A 21,015-nucleotide genomic window follows, 5' to 3' on the forward strand; every position below is an offset into this window, starting at 1 on the left:
ATGCTTGAGGCATTCGATCTTTCTCAATTTAAGCACAAACCAATCTGATTTGTACCTCTGGGACTCATGTGTGGGTTGCAACATAGCTGTCTATTGGCATTTGTACTTTGCCAAACACTGCAGCACAGTTCTCAACTCAAAACACATATCAAAGTACAGTTTTTAATGCAGTGTTTTGAGAGAAAAGGCATTTAGAAGTAGGCATTTAAATATGAATTTCTCTCCAGAGTTATTTATTTGCAATCACCCTTTAATGCAGAAACAGGACACTGGAACATGGGAAGCTGCCGTATACTGAGTCAGACCATTGGTCCATCTTGTCTATACTGACTGGCAACAGCTCTCCAGGATTTCAGATGGGAGTTTTTTGCAGGCTTACATGGAGAAACCAGGGGTTGAACTTGGGACCTTCTGAATGCAAAACAGATGTTCTACCACTGATGTGCAGAGCAGCATGAACTGGAAACAGAGTGATCTTTTTTTCCATCCATCCATACCTCCTCCCCTAGTACCTGCTTATAACATGCAAGAAAGGAAGCAATGTCCACAATCCCAGCTTGAGGAAAGTGCAGAGTAATAACCTGGCACACATGAAGATTAAATTACTCTGTATATGGCAACAAGTTGATAGGAAAATGGTCTGGGGTATGGGCAGTGCTGGGAAAGGGACCTCTGCCCTAGACCCTGGAGAGCTGCTGGCAATCCAAGTAGACCAACCTGCAGCCCTTCAGATGTTGCTGACCTCTGGTCAGTCCCAGCCAGTATGGCCAGTGGTCAAGGGTGCCAGGAGCTGTAGTCCAACAACCACTCAGCCCTGAAACTCACTGGGTGACCTTGAGCCAGTCACTATCTCTTAGCCTAACCTACCCCACAGGGATGTTGGGAGGATGAAATGGGGAGGGGGAGAACCATGTACACGACCTTGAGATCCTTGGAAGATAAAGGTGGGGTATAAAAGTAATAAATAAAATAAACAAATAAAAATAATTAGAGGGTACTTGGCTAGGTGAGCCCGTGATCTGACTCGGGATAAGGCAGGTTGCTACGTTCCTGAGATGGATAAGTCGTTGTTGTTGTTGTTAAAATCCACTTACAGCAATGAGCTATGGGTTGGACCGCAAATGAGCTGCCCTGCTTCAGCTAGCTCAATGGCATGTTTCCTCTCCAGCTTCTCATATAGGAGCACAATGCTCGATTTTGGCTGCACATATTCCCGGAGCAAAAATTTCTGGAGATATTTGCTATTGAAGTATTCCAATCTGTCCAGGGAATTTGGGAGGGAGGGAGAGAGAGAGAGAGAGAGAATTAAGCTTTATTTCTGTCCATACAATGATCTCAGCAAAGATTACCATAAAGGAATTGGAATTCTAAAATACTTCTGAAAGCCCTGCTCCGGCACTCTTTCTATGCGCACTAACGATGTATGATAATTAAGCGTCTGAGGCATAGAGACACTATAACAAAATAAGAGAGCAAAACTGATGATAAATAATGAAATAACAAAAGGTTTTAAAATAATGAAAGGGACTAGGCAAGGTTGCCCATTGTCACCTCTTCTGTTTATTATGGTGTTAGCATCACTGGCAATTGCAAAAAGAAAAGACCCAGAAATACAAGGAATAGTAGTAGGAAGTAAACCTTACAAAATAAAGGCCTTCATGGATAATCACTACCGAAAACCCGGCAGAAAGTTTACCAAAAATTTTAGAAAGAATTTATGAATTTGGGAATGTGGTGGGATTTAAAATAAATATAAATAAAAACAAACTGTTGGCAAAAAATATGCAAGCAGAGGTGAAAGAAGAATTGCAAATAATTTCAGGTCTGACAATAGTTAACGAGGTCAAATACTTGGGAATTTGGTTTACAATTAAAAATAACAATTTATTCAACAATAATTATACAAAGATATGGAAGGAAATTAAAAAGGATTTAGAAATATGGAACAGGCTGAATCTGTCACTTTGGTGGAGAGTATCCACAGTAAAAATGAATGTACTCCCAAAACGATGTTCATGTTTCAGATGAACCCAGTGATAGGGGGAATGGAAAGCTTCAAGACATGGCAGAAAGACATATCAAGGTTTATCTGGCAGTGCAAAAAAACCTAGAATTAAACACAAATTATTAATAGACAATAAGAACAGAGGGGGGATTTGCACTGCCAGATCTGAAACTTTATTATGAATCAGCTTGCTTATGTTGGCTAAAAGAATGGATGACATTGCAGAACTCAGATTTACTAGATTTGGAAGGTTTTGATAATTGCTTTGGGTGGCATGCCTACCTGGGATATGAAAAAGTTAAAACTCATAGATCTTCCTGAATCGTATCATAAGGAAGCCACTATATAAGGTATGGGAGATGTATAAAGATTTATTGGAACCAAAAACTCCCTGGTGGCTATCCCCTCTGCAGGCCATTGCAGTGAAAAGGAAAAATATGGAAACAAACTGGGCCACGTACAAAGACCTATTAGAAGAAGATAACCAACTGAAAATGAAAAAAAAAATCAAAAAAATCAGACATCACCTAACGGACTGGCTATAATATTACCAATTAAATGAGGTTTTTAAGACAGATAGGAAAAAAGGTTTTGCAACAGAAGAATCAAAATTAGATAAAGAATTAATACAAAATAAGAAAAGAGTAATATCTAGAATGTACAAGCTTCTTTTAGAGTGGGAGGTGAAAGATGAAGAGGTGATAGAAGTAATGATGAAGTGGGCAAAAGATTTTGGTAAGAATATCCAATTGTCGGCATGGGAAAGATTATGGAACAAAGAATGGAAATTTATGGCCTGTTACACACTAAAGGAAAATTTCTTGAAGATGTTCTGTAGGTGGTATATAATTCCCAGCAAACTGGCCAAAATGTGTAAAATGAGATCTATTACATGCTGGAGGTGTAAACAGGCAGAAGGGACATTGTTTCATATGTGGTGGGGCTGCCAAAAAATAAGAATTTCTGAGATATTATTTATGAGGAATTGAAAAAAATGTTTAAGCAAAATTTTATAAAGAAACCAGAAGCCTTCTTCTTGGGCATTTTAGATTCAGGTATTCCAAATTAAAAAAGGAGAATATCTGGATCTATATGCTACAACAGCAGCGAGAATACTGATTGCCCCAAAATGGAAAGGAGAATCAGTACCAACAAAAGAGGAATGGCAGGATAAATTATTGGAATATCTAGAATTGGCTAAAATGACAGAGACAATTAGGAGACAGCCAAACCAAAAGTTCAAAAAGGAGTGGGAAACTTATAGAGAATATTTTTAAAAAAGCATTGTCCCCAAGTCAAAATCTGGACATGCTTTGATTAAATTTCGCAAATTACAAGACAGATTCTAAGTATAGCATATAGAAAACAGAGGAAATTGGAAAATGACCAAAGAAGCAGATTAACAAAAAGGTAAGACAGACCCGCATTGAGGAAGACGGAAGTCTGTCGGGAAAGCTAAGTAATTGGAAATCAAGAATATGGTGGCATAACCACATGATTTTATGCAGCTATTTGGATGTGATTGTTTTGTGTCTGTTTTGGAACAAGTTCTGTAAGTAAAGCTTATGGATAGAAGGTGTACCTGGAATTGCCCAAGGCCCGGAGGTCTTTGGCAGGCAAGTTAGTTACTCTAGAACATGCACGGCAAAACTTGGCCCTCCAGATGTTATGGGAATACAACTCCCACCATCCCTAGCTAACAGGACCAGTGGTCAGGGATGATGGGAACTGTAGTCCCAAAACAGCTGGAGGGCCAAGTTTGGCCATGCCTGCTGCAGAAGGTGCTGGAGGAACAGTTGGTTTCCACCTGAACCCAAGCCCTTCCCTCGCAGGCTCAAGAAACCAAAGTGGCAAGGAGCAGCACAGGCTGGCAAGCTGCATTCCTTTTGGGGCAACCTTCCAAGGGCCACATGCCAGTGTTGGGTGCGACCAGAGACAAAGAGTGGACAGAGCAAGAAATGAGAATTTCACCTATGTGCAGAAGGCTAATTTCTTTGTCCATACATTCCTCTCTACCCTCCATTCAGGCCAGTAAGAAGTGTTACCAGAATTCAATGACACATCCCAGCAAAAACACTCAGGGAGGTGGACCTGAAATACAGCTCAGGCTCTTAATCTCAGGGTTGTGGGTTCAAGCCTCACATTAGGCAAAAGATTCCTGCATTGCAGGGGGTTGGGCTAGATGTCCCTCATGGGCCCTTCCAACTCTATAAAACTGTGATTCTGTGATTAAGTAGGGCTGGTGAGGGGCATGGCCCCTCAGAGGGTGTGGCTGAAAATAGGGTGTGACCAAGGGAGGTTCACATGGGGTCAAACAGAGAGAGACCTGGAGGGACATATTTGACCCCCATGCATGCAGTCCTCCTCCCTTGTTTAAAAGGAATTAGTTCTCCTAAACCCAGTGAAGGAAATTGGTATTTTATCATGAAAGTGTGGCAGAAACCCATCTGCAATAACCATCTTGGCTTTGAAGAATCTTCTTTACTGGCTCTTTGATGGTGCCACTGTGAAAAATGTTCTAATGCTCAGAGGGTGAGCAACACCTGGCAATGGGGAAACTCTTTTCTTTTGTAAAGAAACTTATCTTCCAAACAATCGGGTCTTGTGTTTCATGTTGAAAGAAAAAGAGGAAGAAAAGGGAAAAGCTGTCCCATTTTGTGGTGCAGCCATCAAGCAGTGCTGAGCCACCCCTAGCAGGGACTTTGTGAAAACAGAAATCAGGCTTGGGAGTTTTATTTCTTACACTTACACATGTAGAGACTTGTATTGTTATCAAATCCTTACTTGTCTTTCCAATAATACTGTCCCCAGTGTCCTGATATATCTTCTATGCCAGCCAACAAATGATCCAAGAACTAAATGAGAGAGAGAGAGGATTTTGCTACATAGTGTTGCTGTTGCATAAAGTATGCACTGTAAGAGACAGCAAGAAAACATCTGCCCACAGATAAAACAACACCACATTTTTGGCAAAGGAGACAACTGCAATTTAAAAAAAAGGAAATTTGACTATATAGCTTCCCATTTAATCCTCCACTGGTAGATATCTTCTCAACTGCCTTTCCTTAAAATGCTCAATTTTGTGCACTTATTAAATATATAAAAAACTGGTGGTGGGAGAGGGAAACCACAAAACAAAAAGCACTATGTCAGTTAAAGGTAAAGGTAAAGGTACCCCTGCCCGTACGGGCCAGTCGTGTCCGACTCTAGGGTTGTGCGTCCATCTCACTTAAGAGTGAGATGCTGTCCGGAGACACTTCCGGGTCACGTGGCCAGCGTGACGAAGCTGCTCTGACGAGCCAGCACCAGCGCAGCACACGGAAACGCCGTTTACCTTCCCTCTATAAAGCGGTACCTATTTATCTACTTGCACTTAAGGGTGCTTTCGAACTGCTAGGTGAGCAGGACCTGGGACCGAAAGACGGGAGCTCACCCCGCCGCGGGGATTCGAACTGCCGACCATGCAATCTGCAAGCCCTAGGCACTGAGGTTTTACCCACAGCGCCACCCGCGTCCCTACTATGTCAGTTAGAGTGCCTTCCTGGCATTTCCTGAGGGTGGGTTGGGGACCCAGCATACATGGCAGCTGAGTATGTGTCACATTCAAAGTAAATTCAGAATCTTAATTCAAGGTCTTAACTGGTGATTATGGTATGACATTCCAGAACAGGATGTTTACAACACACTATGACATGTATGCTGGGTCCCCAACCCACCCTCAGGAAATGCCAGGAAGGGCTCCAATGGAACAGCAGCTGCTATGCATGAGGAAGGTCCCAGGTTCGATCCCTGGCATCTCCAGGTGAGGCAACCACCCCAGGTGGCAGGATCCACAGGGGCAGCATATCCTGGTGCTGATTTTTAGTCCCGTCCCACCCCTTGTTCCTCATGTAGATATTAACTCGGCCCTTCTTCCCTGGAGGTTGGGGGGCCACCATTTTGGGGTTCACCTCAGGCACCAAAAACTATTGGGCAGGTCCTGTCACTGCCTCTCAGCCTAACCCATTTCACAGGGTTGATGTGGGGATTAAATTAGGAGGCTGAGAACCATGTACTCCACCTTGAGCTCCTTCTGGGGAAAGGGTTGGATAAAAATGCAATAAATAAATAAAAAATACTATTACACTTACATTTACTATTATACTTTCTTTCAAGGAGCTCAATGTGGTATAAATACATAAAGCCTTGCTGGAGCAGACTAAACACCTATTAGTCAAGGTTCCGGTTCTCACAGTGGAAGCCTGATACCTGGAACACGAGCACAACAGCACTCTCTCCCAACTTATGCACCCCATTCATTAATATCCAGAGGCATACTTTCTCCAGGAGTGGAGAGAGTACTCAGCTATCATGACTGGTAGCCACTAGCCCTCTTCCAAACATCCTTGCTTTCCCAGAGAGGAGAACTTACCCGAATATGAATTTGTTCTCCCACGGTGGGAGCACTTTCTTGCTCTCTGGTGACGTCTAACAAGTCAACGAGAGGACGGATGGTCATGCCCTGCCGTAGAGTACAAGAATGAGAGAGAGAGAGAGAATTTGCACATTTCATTCAAAATCTATATCAATCACAGGGCAAATCATTCTCTCTGTTTGATGTTCAGGTGTGTGTGCTGTTGCTTATGGAGCCAACTGACACCATCTAGAAGAGGAACTTTCAGTGGGCTCTGAAAACTACAATGTTTACAAGTAATATAGAAGATCTTGTGGTGGGGATGGAGTCCTAAGGTGTGGAAGAAACACAAAAACAGGAAAATGAGGGCTGACCATGCTTGGTTATAGAATGCAGCTGACTTTGGGGAAGGAGGGCAGAAAACCCGGGGTTTGGGGATTTGGAATGGAGCATTCAGTAAGGGGGCATGGCTGGTTGGCAGGCACACCAAGCAGGAGAATTTAGCACTACAACGTTTTGTTGCAGGTTCCACTTAATGGCTTTCTATTCATCTTTTGGGGGTTTGCCCACTAAAGGAGGTCATGAGGTTCAACAAGGAATGAAACTGTGGGCCAAATGTAGATGCAACACAAATGCGTCTTTACATTTAACATGCAGGATTCAGTAATGTAAACTGAACCATCTGGGATGATGAACTTTATTGGCAATGTAGCAGGTACAGAGATGGGGTTTAACACTTCTCACTCCTGCTGTAGTCTTGAGGAGCTATTTGCACTGGGAAGAAAACCCTGCTCTCACCCAGTTAAATACCAGCTAAAGAAGGAGGTTTCCCCCCCCCTAGGATCACAGCAGGGAAGGAGAGCTTTTGGGGGTTCCCCTCTCAATATAATAAAATGAATTTATTAAAGCAAAATTACATTTTGTCTTTACAAATCTCAGGTGCCCCTTTGAGATGCTGAAGGGGGCAGAATATTTAACAAACAAAATTGATCACTCGTAGTCAGAAGGTAAGGCCAACCTTCATATTTTCTTCCTGCTTTCTTAGTTTAGTATAATATGCCAGAGCTAAAAAAGCCTCAAAAAAATAAACACGTCTATCTTTAATTTGCACCCTCATCAGTTAAAATGGGCTGCCACTATTTTTCTTTTATGTTTTTATTTATTTTGAGAAAGCAAATTTTGAGAAAACAATTGTTACAACGGTAAATAACAAATAACTTGTCCTGATAAAATTACAGACTTTTATCATGAACAATTTCCCATGAGTGCTGGGTGGATTCCTGCCTGCTGAAATCCCAATGACCACCACCGCCAGCCCAGCCCAGCCCAGCCCAGCCCAAGCTAATGCTGTTTGGTATCTGAAGAAGTGTGCATGCACACGAAAGCTCACACCAATAACAAACTTACGTAGTTGGTCTCTAAGGTGCTACTGGAAGGAATTTTTTTATGCTGTTTGAAACCTGCATGTTAAATTTGAATTCACATTAATGTCATGTGTAATAAATCACTTACCACACAGTGGGTCACACAGTGATGACTCTTTGCTTGTGAACATAATAAATGGAAACCCTACATTCTATTGGTATTCCAAGATTTGGCAAATCACACTTCTTGGGGTGGGGGTGGGGGAATCTGACGTAAACTCAGTGTCCATAGGCCAAAATGTTTGAGATCACTTCTTTACCATTTGCTTTAATTTTATATTATATACAAACACTTTGGTTCAGGAGCATCAGGTACCACAGCTCTGGGTGCCTGTCTGGTTTTAGTACAGCTTTTATATTCTTTTTTGAAGTGAATTTTCAAAAGTAGTTTTGCTTTAGACCATGGAACCCTTTGTAATTGTACGCCACACATCCCTATGTTTAAATTACATAGTTGCATCCTATATTTCCTTATTGGCAGTTGTGACAACTAATCTTTCTTATTTATTTATTTATTTATTTATAAAAACCTCTTTGTTTTTTCATTTCTTTGTTCTGTACCTGCCTGTCATTATTGAAACTCAGTAGAATAAAGTACAATAAAATAGGAATATGCGCATAGTTTCACAAACCTAAGCTCAACTGGAAATGCAGCTCATCCCATAAAGGATATCCATGTTAATGGTGGTGCTGTTGATGCTGTTGTTTGGATTTACAACAAGTCTATATAACAGCAACAGCACCATATGATATAATTTCTATTATATCAAAAGTCCAGAATGCATTTCTGATGTCTATGGCCCCCTTTTTGTTTCTGCTTCAGAATATCATACCAGTTCTCTGTTACTAGTTTGCTTTACACTTGATTTTGTATTTTAATAAAATAAAATATACATTTTTAAAAACTCAATAAAGCTATTGGGGGGGGGAACTATCCAGTACCCAGTTCCAACTTTCCTGTTTCAAGTTAGATATTTAAAAATACATTTAGGTCCCAGATGTGCTATAATTAAGGATGTAGTTTAGCCACAAGATGGCAGTGCAAGGCAAATATAAGCATTATATCTGTTTTACAGCACAGTATACTGTATGCTGTTCCCCCCTCCACCCCATTCAGGGCACATGATACCACAAAAAGACACAAGTTGAGCAAAGTTTCTTATAATCATAGAATCTTGCTCAGGAGTTTACAAGTATGTCAACAGAAACCAGAAATTTAAATTCTGGCAAAACTCTCAATATCCTCTGCTGTAAGAGTGACAAACCTAGGGCTGCCATACATTTCAAAGGCAGAATTGATGTTTTATTGGTGTTTTTGTAAAAATAATAATTGGGGTCTTCCTTTTTGAAATACGGCAACCCTAGGCTATCTCTTGAAAAGCCGCAGGTAATATGGGGAAGCAGAGTGCAATCATTTCAAATGTGCACCAGCTGGTACACATTTGCGCGTTTTCAGGCATTCTCTCAAGCTAGTCAATTTCCTCGCCTGTGGATCGGCTGAGATGAGAGGCAAAAGCAGCCCACCTTTGCTGTTGGCTTTTGGAAAGTGGCAATGGAGGCAGGGGGCACCTCAGTCCTTGCCTAAGCATAGGAACCCCTGGAGTCTTTCACTGGCAGGAGAATTGGGTAGCACACAATAATATGCACAGCTGCTGACGAAGCAGCAATGCCAACTGATGCCAGCAGCCCATGCAAGCACACATGTGCATAGAGCTGACTAAAAATGCCCTGTGCCTCCAGTGCTGACTCCTTCACAACAGTTGTCTCCTTTTTATTCCAGCAAGCCTAACATGACTTATAATTTACCGTATTTTTTGCTCTATAAGACTCACTTTTTCCCTCCTAAAAAGTAAGGGGAAATGTGTCTTATGGAGCGAATGCAAGCTGCACAGCTATTCCAGAAGCCAGAACAACAAGAGGGATTGCTGCTTTCTGAGATTCAGAATATTTTTTTCTTGTTTTCCTCCTCCAAAAACTAAGTGCGTCTTATGATATGGTGCGTCTTATAGGGCAAAAAATACAGTAATTTTCAGTTTTAAACTGGGTTGATTTTGCTTGCTTTGTTGATTACTATTTTACATTATTTTAAGCACGCCACTTAGAGATTTGATTTCATTTTCATTAAGCAGTTTTTGAATTGCTCTAAATAAATAATCGTGTATGTTGAGAGAGTGTCCAGAATCAGATCTGTGGGAAAATTTCATTTAAGGACGTCTTCAGAATAGTAGTTTACAAGTCTACGAGTAAACTACAATAGTAGTTAACAAATCTACTCAGAGGAGAATTACAGTGACAGCCTTCATTTTACCTGTACAAACACAGTGAAGAGGATCACAACAGTAGTTGCTGCAATGAAGAGCTTCTTTCTCGGATAGTCAGGGAGCAAGAAAACCAGGGAGAAACAGATGGCTCCTCTAAGCCCCCCATAGGCAATAATGAACTGGTCCTTGGGTGTAACGGTGTTGACATGTGATCTGTTTATGATGAAAGTCAGGACAAGAACTCCTAAAACAGATGAAGTAAGTTGGAAAGTTATCAGGAGTGAAAGGGAATTAAACTGGTAATTGTGAAGTCTAGGCATCATCTACTCTGTACTCATCACATGCAGAGTTGCTTATGTTTCACTGCAGTTTGTCTTCTGCTGAAAACTACATTACATAAGTTATGGAACTGATGGAATTAACAGCATCGTCATCGTATTATTCCATCCCATGAATTTCAATGCAAAGGAAACACAATCCAAATGGTGGGAGGAAATCAATTACATATTGTTTGCGGAATGAAAGCAACAACAGTCCGTTTTGGACCATAGCTGTCAACCTTCCCTTTTTTTGCGGGAAATTCCCTTATTCCAGCGTCATTTCCTGCTGCTTCCCGCTGCTATCCCAGATTGTTAGATATCCCGTAGACTGTCTCCGGGACAGGTGAGGCTGCTGGTCCCTTATTTTCAAATCTAAAAGTTGACACTATGTTCTGGACATGGGACAAATAAGAAAACATCAGCAGTTTCTACTCCTATTTCCATTGGAATTCTCCAGCATCCCTAGTAAAGACGAATCCCAATGCTCTGTAATGACTCCAGCAGTGACAAAGGGGACAAGAGGCTAGTGATGGAGACCAAAAAGGCACAAGACTCAACACAGAGTACAGGCCCAACACTAATGGACAATCCTCAGGCATGAAAGCCCTGAACCTGGACCTCCAAATCCATCAGGGGGATAACAGTCTCATTCCTAAAAGCCACACACTCCACCAACCCTGCTTGCCGACACAGAAAACATACCCAGTGAAAAAATCTTCGGACAGGCGCAACATGCTGGACTGCAACTTTAAGGCTCTGCATTTCTCAGAAAGGAAGTGGAGCCGCAGGAGGCTCCCCAGCCGATGACTATGAAAGGGCCCAGTGGCACTTGAGTGCTTGCTGGAGGAAGTCATCTGCTGCCCCTAGACCCTGTCTTGGGGCCTTAGAGACCTGCCTCTGGACATTTGTTTTCTTTATTGCAAAGCTTGACTGGGGAAGGAACACCAGGGCTGGTGGAGAGGATATTTAATCCTTTCCTCCTCTACCACTTCTCCAGTCTAAGCATCTCCCCAAAAGCTGCTATTAACTGTTAAAAATACAAACACATACACATATATATGCACTATGCTTGCATTCTTCTTCCCAGCAGAACAAATAGCACTGGTGGTGGGTAGATACAGGGATGCATATGTAAATACTGTGCAATTGTGATCAGATCCATGCATGAACTTATACCATCTTTCAAGGGCTCTATACCTAGTGCTCTCCAAAGGAGACAGAAAATGACTGTGAAGCAAATGTACGACCAACTCCACTCATGATTGTCACCGATGGTGGAGACTCCTAGGAAGATGAAGATGAGGGTGTCACTAACACTGCTCCACATCTTCATGAAGTATTTAATGGTTGTGTGGGACTTCAGAGAAATGTTGGCCTCCACATAACGTTTCATGCCCATTGCACATGCAATAATTCTGAAAGAGAAAATGAAAGAAAGTTCCGCACACTTTTCCACTTCAGGCAGCAGTGGGGAATCTCCAGCCCACAGAAAGCCACCAAGCCACACAGGAGGGCTTTACAAGTGCCAACAATCAGCCGATTGCCACTTGCAAAGTCTTGTTCCTTTGCATGTTCTGCTATGATTGCAAAGGCTCACAAAGGCATAGGGCTTTGCAAGGGCCAACAGTCAGCTGATCAACGGAGCCTTGCAAAGCTCTGTGCCTTTGCCTGTGTGGTTTGATTTCATACAAGGGTTTCCAGCCCTACCTAGAAATGCTGGAAATTGAACCTGGAGTCTTCTGCATACAAGGCAGATGATCTACCACAGAACAATGGCTCTTCCCATTCCTTTCCAAACCACAAATCATAATGCAATACATGAACTGAGGGCTTATCTACCTCTTTTCGGGCATTTTAAGGCCTGCACTTTAAAGCTCTGTGTCTGAGTGCCCCTTTAATTTTTGCTCCAGACATGTCCCTGCAAAAACTTGCTCTCTAAAGCTGAATCAGAGCAAACAGCTATTTGGTTTTTCCACAGATTGCCATTTTCTTCAGTTCAGCTTTGAAGAGCACGTTTTCATAAGGTCAGCTCTGGAGCAATTAAAGGGGTGCTCAGACATGGAGCTTTAGAGCACAAGCTGGAAAGCGCAGAGGAAAGGTAAATGTGGATAAGCCCTGACAGACTACATTTGAAAGAAATCACATCCCAATTTCTGTCTGTTCATATAGCCACAACAAATAGGTTTTTGTCCCTGGGCTAATGTCTCAAAACTTTCTGTTTACCACACTGATTTCCACTGCCACCACCCTCATAATCCTAACCACAGTGCTGATACTTCTGAAAGCTTGCACTTTAGGCCCAGTTTGGTTCAACACTGAGCCATGCAAGCCTGAAATACTCTGAAGTTCTTCAACCTACTTACGCCACAATACCGGACAGGTGGAACATTTCTGCTGTGAGATAGGACAGGTAACTGTAGAGGAAGACAAAAAGGGGCTCAATCACACGAATATTTTTGGTGAATCGTGTGGTAAAGGCGGCTATCATGCCAAACAGGAGGCCCACCAGGACCCCGCCGATTCCGACCACAAAAAACTTCCCAATTCCTGCGAACACATCCGCTGTTTTAATTGACGGCATTTCACAGAAGGACCTGAACAGCTTATACAAGACCTAAGAAGAAGACAGAAATGAACAAAACAGAAAGGTTTTAATGGAGAGAGATGGAGAGAGAGAGCTTTACAAGGTGAGATCCCCATGTAGTGGAACATGTGGCAAATTAATCATCTCCATTTTTGCTTATTATTCTGGTCCTTTCACCTTTGGTCTAAGCAGGATTACTGAAACCATAGGTGTGTTGCATTTATCTTTTGCATTTCCGGCATGGCAGAACCCAGCATGGAGCATACAGACATTCCCGGCGGTCTTCCATCTAGGCATTGACCATATCCAGATTTCCACATATACAATCCTGTTCCTCCTCCAAGCAGCTTGGGGCCATGTATATGGTTCTTCCCCCATACCATTTTATCCTCCCAACAACTCTAAGAGGTAGGCTAGGACAGAGGTGTAGTGGTCTAGGGTTGTGCAGTGCGGGAGGAAGGTAATCAAAGACCCATTACTATTTCTGCAGCAGGGTCTCAACAGGGTCCCTGTCTCCAGCATCTTAGAACTGCCCAATCAGCTTAAAGGGGGAGCTTTTTAACCGCTGGGAAGAAGCCTTCTCACTCCTTGGGCTGCTTAGAGTCCATCAGATTAAAATCAAGTTAGTTGGCCATTGAGGATTGGCTCCCAGGGTCACTCTGGAGAAGGCATGTGGAAAGAGCACCAAGGAGTTGTTCTCTGTGCTTCAAAGCTATGAATTTATGAAGACTGAAAACACAAGGTGCTTCAGTTTCAATAAATACTTTGTGCAATGGAACTTCAAGGAAAACACAAGTCATTCTGAAAGAAGATATTGGAGCACTTCAAATCATCTACTCATCTATGTACAGAGAAAATAGTAGGTCTGGCTGAAAGGCAACACATGGAGATCTGCATTGATCACTGCAATGCATTCTCTAATTATTATTATTGTATAATTATAAGACTTTATAAGTCTTAGGGGCGGTATAATTTTAGAAAGGGGCATGGCTCTGGGGTGTGTGGCTGTGACTATCATGAAGTGACCCTGCACTTCTGTATTTGCCACCACACTACTCAGTTAGGATGAGGCACAATGACTGAGACCAAGGCCAATCAGTGAGTTCCATTGCTGAGCAAGGGTTCAAACATTTGCCTCCCAAGTTCTACTGCAACCACTATTCCATTCCGACTCTCAGCCCTCAGTAAGGTTGTGCATCACATGCCATCAATGAACGACCAACACATAATTGTGGGATAACCAACCTCATTAATAATAATAATAATAATAATAATAATAATAATAATAATAATTTCTTATTTCTACCCCAGCCATCTGGCTGGGTTTCCAGCATGTCTAATTAATACATGAATGGGGTTAATGCCATAGAGTAAGCTGTCCTGCCAAGCTTAGCTAGGTCACTCCCCCTCACCTTGGGAGAAAGGTAATCAGGCCTGTTGTTGAGAAGCTCAGCATGTAAAGAGGTCTGAGCTGGTTGCTCCAAACTCAGACTGCATGGCTCTAATATGCCTTTATTGTGTTTCTATACCAATAATTTAAGAACTTTCAGCACAGTAACTCAAGTGTTACTGCCTGTGTTTTCTGACTGACATATGGAAAAGCACATGAACCTAACCTTTGAATAATTTGTAAGTATATATATAAAAAAAACTTACCAAATGTGTGGTGTTTTTCTATGTTGGGGAAGAGGGGAACTTTGGAAGGTACTTAGAAGGGCATATTTTAAAGGTCTAACAGCCAAATTTTCACGCTTTACTTTGTTGTATATTTTGTGATTTTAAATCTCTGCTGGGGTTCTCTCATCAAAGAGTATTTGCCCCAAACCTGGATCTTGGCATCCAGGGGATTATCCTTTTATATACCTATTTTTCCTAGCAACCAACAAAAATTCCATCCAAGCAAGCAAGAAGCATTATCAGAATTTGAGGAAACAATCTAGGCAGGCAAAAATGTCCAATGTGCAATGCAGGTCTGGTGAAGGATGTGGCCTGTAGAGAATTGATGTGACTGGGGAGAGACTTGGGAAGAGACTTGAGGGCCAGATAGAAAGGCCTGGGGGGCCACATTTGGAACGTGGCCCAGAGGTTTCCCATCCCTACCCTAGAAACAGCACTTTGATGTACATCAAGGTCTCAAGAAGACATACTTACAACTGTCACAGCATCATTGAGAAGAGATTCTCCAAATACCAAAATGTGAAGCTTCTCATTGACATGTATCTCTTCGAACACAGACAGCACAGCAACAGGGTCAACAGCTGCAATCAAGCTACTGAACAAGAGGTTATGAAGCAAAGATATATCACGTAGCTGGAAGGTATCCACTTGGCATATCCCATAGAGCGAGAATCCAATTCCAAAGACGTTCCATATTGTCCCCACAACAGCATATAGGAGGATTGTCCCAATGTTCTCAAAGAAGGGGCGACTGGGCATGAAATAACCAGCATCCAGGACAATGGGTGGCAGGAGGTAGAGGAAGAAGATGTCACTGTCCATGACCGGAGGGGATTTGTCGTTTAAGCCATAAATGATCCCTCCCATGATAAGCCCCACGAAAATCAATAAGCAGCTTTCGGGGACAACGGAAGGTAGTTTCTCAAACAAATGGAAACCTGCAAAGGTCAAGAGGCAACATTAGTGGGAAATCAGAAGCATCTGCTGCTTTGTGGTCATTTCAGCTTATGTGCTTGTGTCTCCACCAAGCCAAGTGTCGTGTGAATTGTGGGTCAGGAAACAGAAACTAATCACCTGGTGGGCTGGAGTCAGAACTAGTATGCATTAAAGCTGAACCTATCAAATTCCCACTTTCCAAAACAATATGGGAAATCAAATACTATCCTTCAAAATTTGCACTTGTCCAATTTTGTGATGCAGTTCTTCAAATGACATTTACAAAAAAGCATGTTAGGGGAGACGGTGCATAAAAATGAAGATATTGGTGAACATAACACATACAGTAAAGTGGAGAAAATTGCTTGGGGGGAAAGGTGCATGTGAGTAAAAATGTGATTATTAGGAGAAATGTGCACTAAAATGCTGGTAGGGATTATCCAGAGACTTTAATTTTTGTGTTGTTTTCAAGGGACTTTTGATTTGTTTTATTTCAATGGACGTGCATTTTTTTAGCTTAGTTTATCATAAAGGTGGCTGGGGGCAGTGTGGCTGTCTATGGTAGATGGACTGTGGATAAATTTATGTGCACACTTCTTTTCAAACCAGCAGTGGGAGCACAGTGGATGCAGGGTAAATAGGTGTGTACAGTGGTGTCACAAGGTCGGGGCGGGGGGCGGTGCACCCCGGGTTCCATGTCTGTAGGGTGACAAGAAGGCACCCCATGGGGGTGCTTGCCCTGCCACCCCGGCCTGGGCACATCGGCGCGAGCAGCCATCGCACCGCCGCAGCCGCATGTGGAGGATCCTCCGTTCATGGCTGCAGCTGTGAGCAGAGGATCCCGCCACCGTCCATCTGTACGACATTCAAGCGGCACCAGCGGCAAACAACTATGTACAACGCATGCGTGGTGTCACATGCATGTGCTGTACGTAGCAACACCGCACATGTGCTGTACATAGCAGTCTGCCACCGGTTTGCCGTACGGATGCTCCTTCACCGATTGCCGTACAGATGGCAGTGGGATCCCTTCGGCGCCGCTGCAGCCACAAGCAGAGGATCCCACCACTGTCCATATGGTGCTCAGGCGGTGCCGGCAACAAAACGCTACATACAATGCATGCACGGTGTTGCACGCATGCGCTGTGCGTTGCGACGCTGCACATGTGCTGTACATAGCGGTTTACCACCGGCGCCACTGGAGCACTGTACAAACGGCGGTGGGATCCTGCCGCCGCCAGCAGGAGCCAGTTACGGCGAGCCGGGGGGGGGCCTCCCAGCCTCCCTCCCTGCCTGGCTCACTGTAAGTGGCTCCTGCTTTGCAGCTTTACAGCGAGCCAGGCAGGGAGGGAGGCTGGGAGGGGGGCCACCTGAGAAAAGTTGCTACCCAAATGTGATTTGGGTTTTAAACGCAGTGTAAGGAGTCTCTATGAGAGTATATTGTATTTAAAAATGGGGTATCAGAGTTTTTAGGGGGCTAACCAGGTTGGGATAGCTGGGATAGCAGGCTTGTTGGGTTTTGAATGTTTTATGTAGATTTTTCAATTTCGTTGTTCTGTATGGGACAATGATAATAAAGATTATTGTATTGTATTGTATCGGAGGGAGGGAGGGGGATGCACGGGAGCCGTGGCTCCTGAGAGGATGAGCTGTGCAGCTTTGCCAGCACCCTGGCAAAGCGGCATCGCTCCCCCCTTTCCCCGATGGCTCAGGGTACTTGGGAGTCGTGGGGGTGGGGGCACAGAGGTGTAGGAAGGGGGAGCGGACCACCCCAGGTGTCTTCGCTGAGGGGGTGACATTTGGCACCTGCCCATGACTCCCAAGCCTACACTGAGCTGTCGATTTGGGGGGGGGGTGACAAAAAAATTTCCGCACTGGGTACCACCTGGGTTTGCTATGCCTCTGGGTGTGTATACACACTGTCTAGGTGTTTATTTCTAGTAAGCATTTCTCCAGCATTCTGCAGTCTCCCTAGCTGCCCACTTTTCCTGATCTAAAAAAGCCCCTAAGAAGGAGATACCTTGTGATGTCTTCTTCAGAGCTTTAACTGAATTGCAGAAAGTGGGGGGGGGCAGGGGGCGGTGTTCCTGCAGAGTGCGGTCATTAACTAAATAGTTTTTAGAATGTATTTATTATTATTTAATGTATTCTATCCTGCCTTTCTCCCAAGCTGGGATTCAAGGCAGCTTACAACATTTAAAAAAAACATCATTATAAAATACAAAGTAATAAAAACAAGGTCGTTAAAAACAATTGTTAAAATGCATTGAAACACATATAGGACCATCATTATTAATTAACCAGCAATTAAATTATGCTTTGTCCTGACAGCAGCCTAGTGGTCAGCATTGTCTGCACCTTAGTTTTCAAATGCCTGTCAGAATAGGAAGGTCTTAGCTTGCAGGTGGAAAGACAACAAGGGGGGAGCCAGTCTAACCTCTCTTGGAAGGGAATCCCACGATACGGGAGCAGCCAGAGAAATGGCTTTTTTCTTGTGGCACCGCCAACCGTGCGGTGGATGGGATTGAGAGAATGTGCTAACCCAAGAATCTTAGCATTCAGGTGGGTTTGCAAAGGGACATAAGATCTTTTCGCTAACCAGGGCCCAAGCTATATAGAATGAAAGAAAGGACATTCACAAACATCCCTTAGCCACCTCAAAATTAAGGGACGCACAATGGGGGGGGGGGGAGAATCCTGCATCCCAAGCATTTTCGGATCTAGCCCTACCTTTAAAAATAGCTAGAGGTATTTAGATTTCAACAGCTGCTCATTAAATACTTTTCCAAGCAAAATATATGATGTGGTCAACTCAACATAATCTTTGAGAAAGACATTTAACTTTTTTAAAAAATATATATATACTCAGGGTTTATTGTCTGCAGTTCCAAAAAGCTTTTGAGTGCCTGTAATCAGAGACAGCTTTATTAGTTGTGGAGAATTCAATTTAAATGTACGTGAATCATTCATACTTCAAATGAACGGAAAACATCAATGCAGCCTCCTAAAGCCCTCCATCCATACTGCTGCACAATGCAGCCGGCTAATTTGTGCATCTGAATAATACATTAATGGGGGGATTCTTACTGTCTCATTGGAAAGATTCAGCTGTTTTATTGTTCTTGAAGGAAACAAATGGATTGGAGGAGGTTGGATTTTTTTTTATAGACAGATAGCAATCAGAGAGGCCTGTTGCAGAGTCCCTGTACAGACAAAATAAGAGCTTCAAAGTGTTACAATCAGTGCTTCTTTTCCTGGCAGCACCTTTTTCCCCTAGAAAAAAAGCACTGTTAACAATTTAAACCATGCATTATGTTATGTCACAGCTTATATTGCTAAAAATAACTCATTGATACACCTCTATAAAGATTTGGACGTGGTCTGATTTCTTTGAACTTTCTTGATTGTTTCACAGGACGCTGGTGTACAGTTTTGGCATTTGGCATTGCTGTTAAACAAAAGTCTCCACGTGCATTTCAAAACGGACCTGCAAGTGGTAAGGTGCCTAATAAACACTCGTAAAGTATACCTCACCCCTAGAGATGAATTTTCTAAAAAAATTATTCCATTTTTCCCATCTTAAATTCTGCTTTCCACATTTCCGCATCAGTTTGCAAACCTTTTTGTTAAATCCTCATGAAAATTCACCAACATATTAGTGTGAATTTATCCTAATATACATCTTGTTGCAAGCAGTTATGCCTAATACAATGCATTTTTGTACTTTCACTATCATGTGCATTTTTCTGCAACACTTCCCCCTAACATTATGCACATTTGTTCGCATTATCTGGCTGAAGAACCACATCACAAAATACAGGGAATTTTGAAGTGCAGTTGCATTTCAACTCACATATACTTTTGGGGAGCTTGTATTAGGTATGTTCAGATTACAGTGCAAATCAAACCAAATTTATCCACCATCCCAACCCACTCCCGGGGACTAACACAGAAAGCTGGTCTGTCTAGCTTCGTATTGTCAACGCTGACTTCCAGTGGCTCTCCAGGGTTGCAGCTATGAGTCTCTCACTTCCCTACCTGGATGATAGTCCAGAGAGAAGAAGACTAGATGGGCTTTAGATGCATTTGCTTATCTTTTCTTCTAAATCTGTATCCTCAACCTGGAAACTTTTGCACACGAAGCAGATGCTCTGCTACCCAGCCCACCAAACCCTGCCTGGAGAAACATACCTATTTTAGCCAAGGAAGCCAACATGATCCACAGGGTAATCTCAAAGGGCACTTGGACATGCTGATAGTCTAGAGAGAAGAAGACTGGGTGGGCTTTAGACTCATTCGCTTGGCTTGTCTCCAAATCCATATCCTCAAGAGACTCCATCATCGTGGAACTCTGGAAGGCAGCAGCTACTGGCAGAGAGAGGAGGACAGAGGCAGAGGATCCCAGAAGCCAAAGTCCTGGCATGGCCTCCCGTCCAAGGATCAGAGCCTCCATCTGCCAGTTGGAGTTCTCACTGTCAGGGGAAGTGCCAAGCTGGCTGGCTGGCAAGCATCTGGCTGGCTGGCTGGCTGGCGCCCAGCTCTTTTGCTGCTTCTGCCTGAGCGTTCTGGAGGCTGCTCTACTTAATGCACCCTGCTGCATGCTGTAAATTATATGGATGGGTGTGCAAGGGGAAGAGCCACTGCTGGAGCAGGGAGTGAGGGGAGAAAGAGAACCAGCAGCAACTACCTACGTCACTTGGAAAATGCATTTTCCACTTAGCCAGATCAAGACATTCTAAACTATGCTGCCTAACCTAAGCAATCCTTCTAACTTTGCAAAACAAAAACAAGCCAAAGAAGGCATATAAACCCAGGTTGCAAAGCAGGCCAGCCTGATGTGAACCAATTCATAGAGGGTGGTCCATTAGGGGCACATGGGACACTGTCCCACTAACCTCAATCTACACTCAGCTAGCTCCTATCTGCTTGTCTATCTTCCTGTTTTCAACCAGTTCAGTGAGTAGTGTTGCCTGTCAGCTTCCTCCTCCTCTTTCTTAGTGTAGCCCTTTCAGAACTCATCAGGAAAGAGGAGGATGGGGACAAAATGTGAATTAGCTATCTCTGTCTGTCACTGGCTCTGGATACGCCTACTCTTGGCCTCCTTGCCTTCCACCCTACCAGTCATCACTAGTCACAGTGTTGAAGGAGGCCTCATAGGCCTTCTAGCCCAACCACCTGAGGGGAAGTTCCAGCAACGCCAGATTTAGGACAGTACAGGCGGTTCCCTTGCACTGGGTGCTGAGCCCAGAGGGTGCACAATCAAAAAGATCCATAATTGAGAAAAACCATTTTGGAGCGCCCAGTTTTGGCCTCACTGAGAGCACCATATTACCAAAGATGACCAAAGTCCGCTCCTGGCTCCAAAAAATTGGTTCCGTGGTGAAACTGCTCTTACTAATCATTCATTTTTCCTAA

At 43.3% G+C, this 21,015-nt stretch overlaps 1 protein-coding gene across 1 annotated transcript in view; it reads right to left on the reverse strand.

The window, feature by feature from the left end:
• Positions 1–19,863, reverse strand: part of LOC310754249 (sodium/hydrogen exchanger 2-like) — a 31,059-nt gene extending 11,196 nt beyond the window's left edge. The window contains exons 1-8 of the mRNA XM_083595984.1: positions 19,792–19,863; positions 15,139–15,602; positions 12,767–13,017; positions 11,601–11,818; positions 10,131–10,327; positions 6,417–6,506; positions 4,790–4,860; positions 1,095–1,259 (exon numbers count right to left, since the gene is read on the reverse strand). Of these exons, the coding sequence (XP_083452110.1) occupies positions 1,095–1,259; positions 4,790–4,860; positions 6,417–6,506; positions 10,131–10,327; positions 11,601–11,818; positions 12,767–13,017; positions 15,139–15,602; positions 19,792–19,816 (1,481 nt within the window). The 5' untranslated portion in view covers positions 19,817–19,863. The remainder of the gene's footprint in view (positions 1–1,094; positions 1,260–4,789; positions 4,861–6,416; positions 6,507–10,130; positions 10,328–11,600; positions 11,819–12,766; positions 13,018–15,138; positions 15,603–19,791) is intronic.
• Between the last annotated feature and the right edge of the window lie 1,152 nt (positions 19,864–21,015).

The sequence above is a fragment of the Podarcis filfolensis genome (assembly GCF_964270895.1).
Source record: "Podarcis filfolensis genome assembly, chromosome: Z".
Taxonomy (NCBI): Eukaryota; Metazoa; Chordata; class Lepidosauria; order Squamata; family Lacertidae; genus Podarcis; species Podarcis filfolensis.